The sequence below is a fragment of the Ahaetulla prasina genome, chromosome 4, assembly GCF_028640845.1.
Source record: "Ahaetulla prasina isolate Xishuangbanna chromosome 4, ASM2864084v1, whole genome shotgun sequence".
Lineage (NCBI taxonomy): Eukaryota > Metazoa > Chordata > Lepidosauria > Squamata > Colubridae > Ahaetulla > Ahaetulla prasina.
Genome location: NC_080542.1, coordinates 22,907,550 through 22,923,647, shown reverse-complemented (window position 1 = coordinate 22,923,647; position 16,098 = coordinate 22,907,550). Strand labels below are relative to the sequence as shown.

The 16,098-nt window shown below is 41.5% G+C and overlaps 1 protein-coding gene across 6 annotated transcripts in view; it reads left to right on the top strand.

The window, feature by feature from the left end:
- Positions 1–101: 101 nt before the first annotated feature.
- LOC131196577 (C-Jun-amino-terminal kinase-interacting protein 4-like) overlaps positions 102–16,098 on the top strand; it is a 37,204-nt gene continuing 21,207 nt past the window's right edge. Inside the window, exons 1-13 of one of the 6 annotated variants that reach the window (XM_058179490.1) lie at positions 105–913; positions 2,959–3,079; positions 5,695–5,765; positions 5,869–5,957; positions 8,491–8,569; positions 8,691–8,802; positions 11,014–11,098; positions 11,905–11,942; positions 12,174–12,230; positions 12,398–12,449; positions 12,680–12,832; positions 13,818–13,866; positions 14,134–14,264. In XM_058179490.1, coding sequence (XP_058035473.1) covers positions 614–913; positions 2,959–3,079; positions 5,695–5,765; positions 5,869–5,957; positions 8,491–8,569; positions 8,691–8,802; positions 11,014–11,098; positions 11,905–11,942; positions 12,174–12,230; positions 12,398–12,449; positions 12,680–12,832; positions 13,818–13,866; positions 14,134–14,264 — 1,337 coding nt within the window. In that variant the 5' untranslated portion in view covers positions 105–613. Of the gene's footprint in view, positions 914–2,958; positions 3,080–5,694; positions 5,766–5,868; positions 5,958–8,490; positions 8,570–8,690; positions 8,803–11,013; positions 11,099–11,904; positions 11,943–12,123; positions 12,231–12,397; positions 12,450–12,679; positions 12,833–13,817; positions 13,867–14,133; positions 14,265–16,098 lie in introns of all 6 variants that reach the window. The other 5 variants (XR_009154767.1, XM_058179492.1, XM_058179491.1 and 2 more) reach the window with 5 other exon arrangements.

Below are 16,098 nucleotides of genomic sequence, written 5' to 3'. Positions count from 1 at the left end.
CCGAGCGTGCTATTGGCCACCAGGCCACAGGCGGGCGCGCCATTGGCCAGCCTTAGGGCTTTCCTCACCCGCTACTGGTAGACTTGTGGCCTTCTGGGCCCGCCCTCTTTTCTTCTTGGAAAGTGACTTGAAGTTGGGATCGCAGCGATCGCCGCTGGAGGGAGGCGAATCAGAAGTTCAGGCCAGGGACCGGCGGCGGGCTGGGGAAGAGCCAGAAGGACGATTGGAGGGGAGGAGGGAGGAGGGAAAGACCCCTGGATCCCCAGAGGCAGTTTTGCCTAGTGGTGAGAGCTCCAGAAAGTGGAAGCCAGGGAGTGCAAGGGAATGGATCTATGGGGCAGAATCTAGAGTGCCTATAGCAAAGAGACCGTATCTTGGATCTGGAGGAAACTTGGGAACCGAGTCCTAGACTACGACCTCCTGCTTTCTCGGGGGAGCAATCGTTTAAGTAGCTTGCTTTAAGGGGTGCGGGCGGGGAGGGAATTGAAGGGGCCCCGGTGTTTCCCCTGATTTAGAGGAATCCGGGAAATCGGAGCAGGAGAGTTAGGGAGCCCAGGCACCCCGTGTGTCCCCAGTGCCAGGCTGGAGAGTGCAGTGGTTAGAGCACTTCGCCATGGATGACCCCGAGGAGACCTTTGGGGGAGATGGCGATGCCAGCCCGGCGCCTTACGAGGAGCTGGTGTCCGTGATGGCCGGTGGTTTGTACGGGGAACTGGAGCGGCTGGTGGGCGCCCACGGCCCTACCGCGGTCTCTGGGCTGCTGCCGCAGGTGGTTTCCGTACTGGAGGCCCTACAGGAGGCTTGCGGGCAGGTGAAAGACCGGGACCAGGCTCTGGAGCGGCTGCGCGATGACCGGCTGCGGCTCCTGGAGCAATACGAGCGCGAACGGGCAGGGCGCAAGCGGGCAGACGAGGTGGGTATCGCCTTCCGCTCCGTCGACTAACTTTAACGATCTTCAGACCTTGGCTTAAGTCTCAGCTGGCGACGGCAGAGGAGAGAGAGAGAGACGGTCCAGCAATTCCTGATCAGAGAGCTTACATGCCAACTGGTGCCAGCCGGAGCTGTCGGGCAAGATGATTGCCTCCTCCTCCTACTGCTCAGCAGTCGGGAGGGGCGCTCTCCTGCCCGACAAGCCACAACGCGAAAAACTTTTTATTTTCTCATCTTCTTATCTGGTCTATGAAGCTTTCTCACCAGCAAAGGCTCCTGAGCAAAGTAAATCAGTCCTGATATGAGACAGATTGTCAGTACCATAAGCGGTTCAAAAAGAGAACATAGACATAAACAGACTCTTCACCAAAGAAGACAAACTGGAGATTGATCCAAGGTTTTATACTGTAATTTTTCACCAGATGAGTGAAATGCAAAGTTTGCTGACATTTCCTAATAACATCTGATAGTTCAGGTCAAAGAGCAGTTTGCTCTATAGATACCACTGAGTCAAACTCAACTCCTGGATAAAGTTTCACCTCCAATAAGAACAGGTCATTCCATTATCACTTTGATCCTGCCCCTACATCCTTGTCATAATTTTTCTGATATTTTTCATTCTCCTGATTTGTCAATCCTTCACATTTTTTCTAGAAGTATTTTGATGTTTCTAGTTCCACAGCATTGTCGTTTCAACCCTTATTTGATCCAGAACCAGTTGACTCCTTGCAATTCATAGGAACTGCCTCCAGATTCTTGATTTAAAATGCGTATATTTTGTCTTTTGGCCTTTTTTGAGTTTTCATTAAGATACTTTACAGGGTTCAATATGAGCTAATGACCTGTGGTATGTATCAGAGTAAAAATTCTTAACTTCACAAGTCAACTTAACTGCTGTTTAATGTAAAGTGGAAGGTGACTCTGTAAACTACTTAGAGAGGGGTGTAAAGCATTGTAAAGTGGTATATGCTAAATGCTATTGCATCGAGTTACTTCTAAAGCAGGTGGAGAATGATGGCCCTTTTAAGACATGTGGACTTCATCTCCCAGAATTCCTGAGCCAGCCATGCTGGCTCAGGAATTCTGGGACTTGAAGTCCATAAGTCATAAAGGGGCCATCATTCCCCACCTCTGTTCTAAAGGAATAAAGGCGGAATAAAATATAAAAATTAAATTAAAAAGGGCACTATCAAGTTGGAAAAGGTCTTTTAATCTAAAATATTAAAATGATGAGAGTTTTTTTAGTTTAGGCAAAAAAACAGGCAATTATGGAGAAAATGATCAGAAGTGTATAAAATGATGTTTTGTGTTGAAAAGGGAAATAAGGATTTTCTCAGTTCTCAGTAGACCTAGGATGATCCAATGGACCCTAATGGTAAAAGGATAACAAAAAAATGTGTACATAAACAAGATGTGATAGTGAATTGTGTGGCTTCAAAAGAGAACAAATTCATGAAGGATAAAGTTACTCAATAACTAATATTCAAGCTTTATTGGGAAGCCAAAATGCTACTTTCATATCATGCCAAGAAAATTGTGTGTATGCATTCATATAATTCACCAGGAGCCAAAATCTATAGGTGTATTTGTGTGTGTGATGACTATTTTCTATTAAATCCAATACTAGAGGCAATACAATTACTAGGAACACAAAGAGGACGCTACTATTATTGAGTTTTGTGATCAGTGGAGAAAGTGAACAGCACCAATTTATTCATTCTCTTTATGTGCCGCTCACAATCTTAAAGTAGTGTTGGGCCACTATTTTGCTAAAACAACAACTGCTCAGGTTTGTCTTGATTAGGAAAAGAATGTCCCGAGACCAATGAAATAACCTTATGCTGATAGATAAATCTTAATGCATAAGTGGCAATAATTTCACACTGGATATGGTGGGTGAGCATTTGAACTGGAGTAGTAAAGGTATGGGGCAGAGAAGAAATCGGCCTGAAGGGATGGCGAAAGCTTGGAGAGATCAACTAAATCAGTAACAAGAGGAGGGATTGATTCTTGGATTCTCTTTCCTAGCGGTTCATGGAACTGGAGGACATGATGGATCAGGAACGTAAAGCACATTCAACAGCTGTGAGCCAGTTAGAGGCCCAGAGCCGAATCCTGGACAGCAAAGCACGAAGCTATGCAGATCAGGGTAATAATTATTTTGCCAAATATCTGTGTATGATGCCAATGTACCACTATTCCATATTCTCTCTCAACCTGTAATGAGCCCCCTCTGTCTCTTGAGGGCATAGATTTGCCATGATATGGATAAAATAAATTCAAGTAGCAGGCGTCCAGTTAGTATCTTTTCTCTCATCTTTGCTTGTAGGAACATATGGTCCCTCCTTTGCCCATCCCATAATAGGCATGCCCCATTCTGTGCCCTTGCACATCTCCACTTTTGACAGCTCTAGCTAGACTGGTCTATCTCGTTAGCCAAGATGGGGTGTAAGACAAGAAACACAGTGTAAGTTGCATAAATATTTTTTTCCAAGGTACATCAAAATCATTAGGAAATATAGATTAAACTGCTGTGCAGTTTTGGCGATGAGAGTTGAAGGCCATTGAACTGAACAGGTTTTAACAGCTGGATCAATGAAGAGAGTTTGATTGCCTATCAAAATATTTCAAATGATGCAGTTTTGCTGGATTTTAGCTTCTGTTTAGCAGATAAGCCTGATAATTATTATAAGTTTACATCTAATAAAATATTCTATTATGGAAACAGTTTAATAATACTATTAGTGTTTGGCAAAATGTTAACTCATTGCTTCACTGCCTCTCTTTGTGTAAAGGTTTTGTTTAACAGGATTATTTATGGTCCCTAACTATATCTATATATTTTTCAGGCATTGCTCAAAGCAGCCTATTTAAGAATTGTCATAAAAAAGAAAATATTCTATTAACATTGCTTTTTTTCAAAAACCAGTTCCAGAATATTCAGTAAAGCATTTGATAAAGCAGACCATAACCTACTACTAGATAAAGTAGAAAAATGTGGGTTAGACAGCACCACCACCAGATGGATTCGTAAGGCCAACTTGGAATATTGCATTCAGTTTTGGTCACCGCGATGTAAAAAAGATGCTGAGACTCTAGAAAGAGTGCAGAGAAGAGCAACAAAGATGATTAGGGGACTGGAGGCTAAAACATATGAAGAACGGTTGCAGGAACTGGGTATGTCTATTTAATAAAAAGAAGGACTAGGGGAGACATGATAGCAGTGTTCCAATATCTCAGGGGCTGCCACAAAGAAGAGGGAGTCAAACTGTTCTCCAAAGCACCTGAGGGTAGAAGAAGAAGCAATGGGTGGAAACTGATCAAGGAAAGAAGCAACTTAGAGCTAAGGAGAAATTTCCTGATAGTTAGAACAATTAATAAGTGGAACGACTTGCCTGCAGAAGTTGTGAATGCTCCAACACTGGAAATTTTTAAGAAAATGTTGGATAACCATCTGTCTGAGATGGTGTAGGGTTTCCTGCCTGAGCCTCCAAGGTCCCTTCCAACTCTGTGGTTATTATTATAATATGCAGATGGTTATTTTTTAAAATGCTAATTTTAATTAAAGTTTTTTTTTAATTCCCAATTTTATTTTTCACACTGCAATCAAACAATACTTGTCAGCTTATGTAGAATATAGAACAGATAAAAACATCCATGATTTTGGAAGAATAATTTTTCCTTGGGAAAAAAAAGTGCTGTATACGTAGCATAAAGCATTGCTAGCAAAAGTGTCTGTTGCTTTATTTATTTATTTATTTATTTATTTTTCAAATTTATATACCGCCCTATCTCCCTAAGGACTCAGGGCGGTTCACAGGCAGTTAAAATACATATAAATACAAATTAAAAAACAACAATTAAAAAACTTATTCTATCGCCGAATTTAAAAAACAATATAAATAATAAAAAACCCCTTAAAACCAATAACTTTAAAATCTAATCCAGTCCCGCGCAGATGAATAAGTGCGTTTTAAGCTCGCGACGAAAGGTTCGGAGGTCCGGAAGTTGACGAAGTCCTGGGGAGTTCGTTCCAGAGGGTGGAGCCCCACAGAGAAGGCCCTTCCCCTGGGTGTCGCCAGACGGCACTGCCTAGCTGACGGCACCCTGAGGAGTCCCTCTCTGTGAGAGCGCACGGGTCGGTGAGAGGTATTTGGTAGCAGTAGGCGGTCCCGTAAATAGCCCGGCCCTATGCCATGGAGCGCTTTAAAGATTGTCACCAACACCTTGAAGCGCACCCGGAAGGCCACAGGTAGCCAGTGCAGTCTGCGCAGGATAGGTGTAACTCTATCACCCGCGCAGCCGCGTTCTGGACCAACTGAAGCCTCCGGATGCCCCTCAAGGGGAGCCCCATGTAGAGAGCATTGCAGTAATCCAGGCGAGACGTCACGAGGGCGTGAGTGACCGTGCATAATTTTTATGAGAAGATTTGTATAAGTCCATCCTATAAATTTCTTCTTTGAAATATACTTTTCTGCATTCAAATGAGATTGATACCCAAATGGATGTAGGATTATAGCCTCAGCATTCTCTGCATGAATCTACAACATTACGGTATTTTCACACAGGAGGCTTCTGATTATTGGAACTGGATCATCAGAATTAATCTTCCAGGAAATGGATCCTTCCTGCTCTGCTTCCCACTTGAGCTGTGCAAATAAAATATTAGGGAAATACTTTAGCATTATGTTTGAAAACAGCCAAGCTAAGATTGGTTTAAGGTCTTGTTAGTGAGAAAAAAAACACCATGCTCTTCCTTTGCAGTGGCTGGCTTGGAGGAACAAAAATCTTCATTGCTCAAGGAGATTTCGATTCTCAATCAGAGCCACACAAAGGTACTTTTGAACAATCGGAGTGTTTCCGTGGCCCTTCTCACCTCCCCTCCCCTTCTCTTTCCCAGCCAAACCACTTTTGCACTTCCTCTTCTATTTCTTTCAGATGGTACAAAGTTACAAAGAACTGAGGTCACAAAAAGTAGCATTAGCTGGTCCAGGACAAACTAGTACTTCATCCACAGAAGATAAAAGGTTTGGAAGGAGGGAGGGAAGGAGTGTGTGTGTGTGTGCAGGATTTTAGGACCAAAGCAGGAAAGATGCCAGGAGAAGTTGTGAGGTAAGGTCAGTGCCCTTTAAGTGGCTGTGGCATCTTTTCCTGAGCTGTGGCTCTGCACTCCCAGGAAAATATTTTTTTGAGGTCTGAAAGCACTGATAGTGCTCATTTCAAAAAAGCTTGTTGGACTTAATTCAAGCATGTGTTTTCCTGAGATAAGTGCAGCTCAGGAAAAGATATCATTTCCTTAAGAAGGTATCAACAAGGACAGTGTTTATGCCCACCCTCCTCCTCCAAGCCACTTTCTTTTGCTTGAGATCCCCCATCCCCTTGCTGAAAGGAAAATTTGGGATCTTCTAAAGAGTCCTTAAACTGAGTAGAGTAGAGTCTCTTTTATTGTCAAAGAAGAAAATTTTTGTCCATGATCCTGGCTCAGTTCAACAAGTTTGACTTCATCGTGTGTTACTGAGTAATGATTTCCAACTCCTCCAATTACAACCGTTCACTCATATTCAACACTGTGACAGACACTCTTCCCCAAGATACTTATGACCCAGTTCCAAAGTTCCTATTACTGTGCTCCATCTCACCCTCCCACAGTCATGTGTTCACATTTTGGTGCTCGGCAACTGGCCCGCATTTATGGCTGTTTGCACTATCACATGGTCACATGACTTTTACAATGCTTTTGCCAAAATCCTTCATTTGCTTCTGGTTTCCAGCGAAAATATCCCCCAAGTGAACAATGGTCATAAAAATTGGGTCAGTCACGTGATGACCATAGTGACTTATGACCAAAATCGGCAGGTTCAGTTATGGTTGTAAATTGAAGACTACCTGTAACAAATTAAGATATAAACCTGTGATGAGGTTGCCCTCTCTGTTGGCATGCACGCCGTCACCCCAGGTCAGATCTCTGTGGTGTTTCTTTCATGAGCTTCATGAGCTTCTGTTTCCCTGCAAACAACGAAGCAGAAGCTCACGAAAGAAAAAGATTTTACCTCTTGCAGTGCTGCCGGTGTTGGGATGCCCCACCTCCCGCCGGCCAGCCGGTCTTCAGGTCTCTGTTGCACATGGAAGCATGTCCCCGCATGCGCACGTTCACACATGTCCCCCCATGTGCATGTTCACGCACATTCGTGCATGTCCCTGCATGTGCACATTCATGAACGCATGCGCACACATCTTTTAGTTTGGGCATACGCATGTGTGCAGTTTGGGCACTCGGTGTCTAAAAGGTTCACCATCACTCATATAAACCAATAATTTGAAATTCCACAATGTCTGGGTGAATTCTGAGATGATGGGGAGTTGCAGGATGTCCCAGTTATCCACATACCACAGGAGCCAATCCATCACTGTTGTTGACCGTTTGCAATGGAAAGAAAGACCTCTGTGCTTGTCCAGAAATAGCATATTGAAATAAAGGCAGTTCTCAACTCTGGCCTGTAGTGCACAGGCAACTGCCACAATTTGCACGTATTCAAGATTAGTTAGCTGTGTATATGCGTTTGTGTATGTATGGGTGTGTGGGGTGACATTTACCTCCTCCACAGCTATGACAATTAGTTGTTCCCAAAAGATTGAGTAGAGATAGATTGCCACTGAGTCCTTTAACTACCTTCAGAAATCATGCAGAGCACTGCAGAGAAAGCCGTATCTGGTGACAGGTTTACTGTGTTTCATTCAAATCTGACTAGTATTTGCCTTCTCTTGCCTTTTAAAAGGATAACAAATAAGTCTCCCAGGCCATTAACAGCAGCAATAAACTATTCATCTCTTTGTTTTTATTCAGTGTGTTATATTGGTGCCCCAAAGGTATTTTTTCTAAAAGGCAACTGAACTTTCTTAGTTTTTTTCCTTAGAAAACCTTTTGCTTCTCATCCAAGAAGCTTCTTCAGTTCTAACTGACTGTTGGGGAATGGATGGATTTATATTCTTTGCAGGCATCTGGTCGTTAGCACTCGGAATTTTGCAGGTGACTGCAACAAATACAAATCCTTCCATTCCCCACAAATCAGAACTGAAGAAGCGTCTTGGATGAGAAGCCAGCAGTTTTCAAAGGGAAAAAAACCTAAGTCCAGTTGCCTTTTGTAAAAAGCACCTTTGGGACAACCATGCCCTGGATGATTGTGACTCTTCATAGACATATATATTTAAAAATGGTTTTTTGGGGGGGAAGAATAATGTGTGCCTGTTTTAATTATATTGATAATTAGAGAAGTTTAACTGCTTTTGAGGTTGCAAAGAGAAAATATCTGCTGCAAAATTCGCATAGGCGTCAGGAAAGGCATCCAGCCAGTGAACGCTCAGCTCTATTCAGTCGCCACAACTCCACCCTGAATAAAGGGATTAAAAGGTTATTAAAAAAACAAAACCTACTGCTTTTAAGTAGGGTGGAAGGTATAAGAAATGACACTGACTGATTTAAACTTTCCAAGACATTTAAACAGACCAAGGCAGACATGAGAAAATCCAGATCTTTTTCTTTTTTCTCCCTCAATGAAACAGGCCAAAGCCTTCACCAGTTCTTGTACCTCCACAGTTTCTGTCAAGACCCTCAGACTTGAAGCCTCTTGAGTCCTCAATGGTAGGTGATTCTGGTGAGGGGTTCAGCTCTGATGGCTGAGAAGACCAGTGAGAAATGGGGGTATTAAGGAAAGCCATAACACAAATTCTATTTTTTCTCTCAATCTGTTGGATCTTTTTAGGAACATGGAGAAATGAATGAACTTTCTCATTCAGAGAAAACGCCCCAAAAGGTTGCAGAAAGAAATGTGTTTCCCTTGGCACAGGAAATGGACATTCAGCCAGAAAAGGATGGTATGAAGGATATTTTCTCTCTCTCTTTGGTAGGATCAATTTTAATTCCAAACTGGACTATTACTTCAAGTAGATTAAGGAAGGTCCCTGTGATTTTCTTGGCAACATTTTTCATGAGTGCTTAGTCACTACTTTCTTCTTCCTAGAGTTGAGAGAAAGTAACTAACCTAAAGTCACTCAGTGGGTTTTTGTCCCTAAGGCAGGACTAAAAATTCATGGTCTTCCAGTTTCTTGCCTAAATGCTTCCTACATCATGGATTTGTGGATGTGGGGATACTGGGGTCAACATTTCTTTCCTGATGGTGATTACTTTCACTCAGGAATCATCTCCTGGAGCCTCAGACAATAAGGAGGGCTGAAACAAGCAGAGCTCTGTGTCAGCCTTAATACCAAGAGCCAATCTGATCTAGGCACCAGGCTAGAAACCAGGAGATGGTGAGTTCTAGTCCTGCTTTAAGATGAAAGCTGGCTGGATAATTTTGGGCCAGTCCACTCTCTCTTGTTTTTGTGGAAGAAAATAGAAGGAGAAAGGAAAATTAGGTATGTTCAGCGTCCTGAGTTATTTATAAAAACAATAAAGGCAAGGTAATGTACGAATAAATAAATACCAATATCACTTCTTTTCTTTTTCCTCCCTCCCTCCCCCCCCACTTCTTTCTCTTTCTGATACTCTCTTTTCTTCTTCTCCCAAATAGTAAAATGCAAGGAAGGGGCAGGTAAATTTTCTGAAGTAATTGATTGCCAAAGGCTACAGATAATATTACCAGCTAGATGTGCCTTTTTGAGTTTAAGTTGCTGATCCCCAGTCTGTAACACTATGCTCTTATTTACTTGGCTGTATCTCTCAGTGATCCTTGAGAGAGGTCCTTCTCCACCTGTGCTCCCACAACAGCCAAAAACTGAAGTTATGGCTTTCTCTATGCTAAACCAGGGGTCAGCAATCTTAAACACTCAAAGAGCCACAAAGGTCCTAACCAGAAGCCCTCCATTCAATTCTAGAGCCGTTTTCCCACCATAGAATCTCCTCCTAGCGCAGTATCCTTTTTCCTCTGCCAACCAGAGGTCCAGTTCCCCCACCGTAGAGTCTCCTCCTAGCGTGGTGTCCTTTTTCCCTACCTGCCCTAACCGAAATTTCTATCAATTGTGGAGCCCACCGGCGACAGGGAGCCGCAGCAGAGGAATGAAAGAGCCACATGTGGCTCCAGAGCCGCAGGTTGCTGACCCCTGGCCTAAACTATGCTCCACTGACTGTGGTGGTGCAGTGATTAGAATGCAGTACTGCAGGTTAACTCATTGCTCACTCCAGGAGTTTGATTCTCAGCGGCTCATGGTTGACTCAGCCTTCCATCCTTCTGAGGTTTCTAAAATGAAGACCCAGATTGTTGGAGGCAATATGCTTAGAGAGGGCTGTAAAGCACTGTGAAGCGATATATAAGTGCTATTGCTATTGGAAGTCACACATGCCAGCTTTGAATTACTTGCAGTGTGGATAATAGAGTTCTGAAGTGATAGAGTGGGTGTTTAGATTAGATTAGATTAGATTAGATTAGAAGTTTAGATTAGAAACCATTGTGGGATCTCTCTCTGGGTGAAGGCTCATACAAATGAAAGCAAGAGGGTTGGACAGAATGTTTTTTTCTACTATGTTTTATAGGTAGTTCTCAACTTACCATAATAATTGAGCCCAAAATATCCATAGCTAAGCAAGACATTTGTTAAGTCTGTTTTGCCCTATTTTATGACCTTTCTTACCACAGTTGTTAAGTGAATCACTGCAGTTGTTAGGTTAGTAACACAGTTGTAAAGTGAATCTGGCTTTCCCATTGATTTTGTTTGTCATAAGGTCACCTGATCCCAAGACACTGTAACTGTCATAAATATGCGCCAGTTACCAAGCATCTGAATTTTAATCATGTGACCATGGGGATGCTGCAATAAATGTGAAAACGCTCATAACTCACTTTTTCAGTGCCATTGTAATTTCGAACAGTCACTAAATGAAAGATTGAAAATTGAAGATTATCTATACAGATCCTTACTTAAAAGTAAATCTAGGAATTCATTCTGGCTGGGGAATTCTGGGAGTTGAAGTCCACACATCTTAAAGTTGCCACAGTTTGAACTCTTGTCCTAAAAATCTGGGAGAGAGGGATAATAATAATCAATAAGAATAATAACATTTTTGTGATTTTCCCTTTCTTTTCTCGTCAGCTTCTCCTAGTCAGCCTGGCTTTGATTTGGATGAACTTTTAAGCTCTACTCCAGAACTCAAATCTGACCCGCAAATGCAAAACAGGTAAGGAAAATGGATTCATTAATTATACTTATAAGCAGAAAGCTCAGGTTGGACCACTATAAATAATATCCATTACTAGGTGTAGGTGTATATACACCTATACAATATACACTATTAGGATACTACTCCAGGGGAATAAACAAAACACACCTAGGTCTTTCTTTTCTGCTATCTTTATTTCAGCATGATCTTAATTTCATCCTCAATTATCTTCCCTTTCCAATCTTTTCACCCTTCTGATGTTATCGTTTGATGGACAGTTAGCTCTTCTAGGCATCCCAATTTCTGTTTTGGAGGATCATGTACCATTGAGTTTGATGGGCAGACAGGTAGCTTTTCACCTTTCATACATATCTTCCACAGCTGCTGTTTTGAAACCATTACAGTCTTGGATGTAATGTGAAAACGGTACAACCTTGCAGGAGGAAGGGCTAAAAGATGGCCAGATAAAAGAAATCTAAGTCTGGGACAGAAATGTAATTTGAGAAAGTGTCTCAGACATGACCCTTCGTGGTTCTCATGAAGATAAGGGGGGAGGGGTCATTGAGACTTGCAGGGCTCTGTTACTGTAACCTTATATTAAAAGTAGTATTAGCTTGTGCATCTTTGGTTTCCAAATTTGATCATCTTTAGAGAACTGATAACACCCTTGCAAGTCTCAATGTGCTTCTTCCATACCTCTTTTTAGTTTTGTGAAAACTGAGGAGGGTCTTGTCTGAGATGCTTTTCCAGGTTATAATTTTGGTTCTAGATTTCTTTTTATCTGACCTTTGTCTTCATTGTGTCTCTTCCTTATGTTCCTCAAGGTTATCCCTTCTACCTCATGCATGGGATAGAAAGAGAGGTGAGAAACTAATGGCAATTGAATCCAAGTTCTTCTCCAGGGACCTTCCTTCAACACAGACATCATCCCTTGCCCCTTCACTGATTGCTATTTAATGTAGTGTTGGGCATGGCTGTGTCTTATTGGCAGGATGGAGGTGGGTGGGGACTCTTGTCTATTTGTTTGTCTGTCTGTCTCTCAGCCCCTTGAATACCACCCTCGAGCGCAACACGGTCTCCCTTTTCGCTGAAGTTTCAGGCCTCAGCCCAGACCTCCTCATTGATATGGATGATGGTGCTGATTTGCAGGGTAAATATGTTTTTTTCTGTATTTTCCCCCGTTGGGATTTAGAATTCAGGAATCCTAGCTTGATTGTCATTCCCAAAAACCCCTGTAGCTTTCTTTCAATGGAACATTCTGATTTGGATGCATAAAGAGTAGATGTCAACTGATGTCCATATGTACTGTTTTTGTAGGGGATGCCTTAGAAACCTTGATAGCAGAAAACACTCAGCTTCAAGAAGCACGGTAAGACCAAGCACCTAGTTTGCCATCTCAAATTAATGAAAGTCAGAAACCTTGTTAAACATAGATTCAAACCCGCTGTGCGTAAAACTGTTCATGTTTTAGTTGGCTTATAGTACAGCCTTTATTGTCATTTTACATCACGTATACAACGAAATTGGTTTAGAGGCATGTCCTTCTGGATTTTGAAGCTGGCTTTAAAATCTTTATGTCCTTGGCCATCCCATCTCCAGAATCGCTCTGGATACAGCCCGCCGCCATCTTATTAACCGTGTGGAGGAGCTCAGTGAAGAGCGCGAATCCTTACGGATGGAGAATGAGAGATCATTGATTGACCTGCGTAGCTGCCAAATGCAACTGAAAGAAGCTGAGTTGGAAATTATTCGGTAAATTTTGGCCACTCCCCTGTATTTATTCCACGTCTTTGTCTACAAAGGAACATTGGATTTGATAAAACAAAGTATAGCTAGACTTGCCTTACTGACTGCCTCACGCAGCTATTCAAAATTACGATAGTGCTGAAAAAATAATTTTACAACCAAGGCACACATTTATGACCTTCACAACAGTGCTCAGTTATTTGATTATCCCTACACTCATTACTTGTTATTATGTGTCTGATCAGTTTTGTTCTTCCCACATCCCCAATTGCAGACCAGAGGGATTGGAGAGGAAGGGATTATAGGAGAGTAAGCAGGCACACAATTATGAATACACATCAAACCAGCTGTTTGCCTGGTGCACTTGCACCTTAGAGTTACATGCACATTAGGGCTACCATATTTTTTTACCACTGTTTAAATGGTGCATTGGTTGTCAAAATGGATATTGTCTAGAACATCATTCTAGGAAGGACATTCCGTTTTATTTTAGAACTGATGACTAAAACAGGTTTTAAGATTGAGAAGAAAGCAAAATATCTAGGTATTGTATGTTATTTCAAAATAATTATGTTAAGATATGGAATTAAGATATATTAAGGCGGGAGAAAATACAATTGTCATTGCTGGGGAGATTTCTGTGATAAAAATAAATATAGACCAGCGTTTTGTCAAACTTTTCGTATTTGGTACTTTTAGGTTGTGTGGACTTCAACTCTGAAAATTCTGGGAGTTAAAGTCCACATATTTTAAGAGTTGTCAAGTTTGGAAAACACTTGAATAGACTACTGTGTGCCTTTCAAATTTTATGTTGACTGCCTTTGAATTCTTTTTTTTTAACCCTGGAGTTTGTCTTCATTAGAAATTAATGTATGGATATGAGGGCACTGAATTGGTTATGTGATTTCAGATCAAGTTTTAGGATATTAAACATCTATGGATTTAAAAAACAAAACGTGTTCATATTTCTCTTTCAAACTTTGAATTTCAGGATCCGGCAGGAATTTAAGGAATCAAGGCGCTCCAGTGAGGAAGGAGAGGTAATCACCCAGGACCCCCATCCATACCTGGTGGGTGTTGAAGTCTCTGGAATACAAAGGCAAGAATGTACACCAACCCAGTGCCCTCCAGCTGTGTTGTGTGTTTCCATCCAAATGCATCTGGCTGGTAAAGTCTGGGAAACACCACCTCTACATCTGAAGGGTACTAAGCTGGGAAGACTGGGCTTCTGGTAAAAGAGAATTCTGAAATTTGTATGGCAATGAATACCTGAGCTATTGAGTCAAAGCTTGCCATTTCCTCCACAGGCTGAAGGGGGGCTGCCCCGAACTCAGAGGTTCACTCGCGCGGAGATGGCACGCGTTGTGATGGAGCGTAATCTGTATAAAGAGAGGCTGATGGAACTACAGGAAGCAGTTCGACGGGCTGAGCTTCTGAGGTATATTCAAGATTGCAGAGGGAGAGAGAGAGAGAGAGAGAGAGAGAGAGAGAGAAAGAGAAGAATCTGTGACTACACATAGTCCTCGACTTAAAACCACAATTGAGCCCCCATTTTCTATTGCTAATCAAGATAGTTGTTGAGTTTTGCCCCATTTTATGACTTTTCTTGCCCTCGTTAAGTGAATCGCTGCAATTGTTAAGTTAGTAACACAGTTGTTAAGAGAATCTGGCTTTCCATTGACTTTGCTTGTCCGAAGGTCACAAAAGATGACCCCGGGACATTGCAACCATCATAAATACATTCCAATTGTCAAGTGTCCAAACTTTGATTACATGACCATGGAGATGCTACAACAGCCGTGAATGTGAAAGATGGTCATACATCCTTTTTTTTCAGTGCTGTTGAAATTTCAAACAGTCACTAAATGAATGATTGAAAGTTGAGGACTATCTGTATCTTGCTGTCATGGTCTTTGTCAACCCTTCCAGATGAACTCAGGAAATAATCTGCCATTGATTTAAAACTTGTCTTAACCTAGCCATGGCTCTTTCTAAAACACTTGGGTTACTTCCAACCTAAACTCTCTGGTATGATTCAGTGGTGAGTGGGGAATTTTTCATCCATCGCTTCTGGTCCAAAGATTTTATTCTTGCTTGTTATAACAGCATCCCAGGGACCAAGATGGGAAAAGAAGAAGAGAGGAAGTCTCTTTTCTATGGCTGATTAAGCAGCTGCAGCTAAGGAAATGAGTTACTTTGGGAATTACAAATTGGTGATGCTTATATTCCAGTCTTAGCAACTTCCTGGTCACATTGAGTGTTCTTTCCCCAAGTCCTGTTACTAACTAATGCAACAGTACCTAGTTTTTTCCTTTCCTTTACCTTTCCTTTCCTTTTTTTCTGTTATTAACTAATGCAACAGTACCTGTTTTTCTTTCTTTAAAACTGAAATACATTTCAATTTTATTTTTATAGCCCACTTTACCAATCTGAATTCACTTTGCTGCCTAAAGGACAGAAGTTGTGTTAAGGTTTGTTTTAGGAGTGCACTTTAGTTGTAAAATTTGCAGGACATTTATGAAACGCAAAAGTGTAACGTAGGTAGTCATTATGCCAGTTAACCCAATTTACTTAAAAAGCTTTATTTTTCATTTGGTTACATCTGCAGCCAATTAATTAATTATTTTTTGTCAGTTTGACAAGTTGGCTAAAAGTAAAGCTGAAGACAGATGACAAAATTATATATTTGGCCTGAGATGCTTTAGTTTGTTTACAGTTTCACTAAAAGAGCTGAGGAAAACAGGGGGGGAAACCCAGTAACAATCATTGCATAGAAATTTTGCCTGTAGACATTGAATCTTCAGTTTCATTTTTTGAACTAATACTACTATCAGCAATTTCTGTATTTGCTGAGTCTAAAATTTCATTTTTATCCTTCTAATAGATTTCTGATTTTGGCAAGTAAAATTTGTTCAGATTCATACAAGCTTCTCTATTCCTTTGCATGTTTGAACACTACAGTTTCTATATACAGATAGTCCTTGATTTACAATCGTACTGGAATTTGCCCAGTATGGTCATATGTCATGACAGTCATTAAGTGGATTAGCATGTGACTGAATTTTAACCTTTTTTGCAGCGGTCATTAAGAGAATGCAGCAGTTATTAAAGCAAACGGCGCAATCATTAAGCAAATTCATTGTTCACTATGGGACATTTTTGTTGAAACTGGAAATAAACACCAGTTTTTGGCAAAAACATCATAAATCACATGACCGTGAGATGCTACAAACGGCCATAAATGCAGGATGGTTGCTAAACGCCCCAAATTC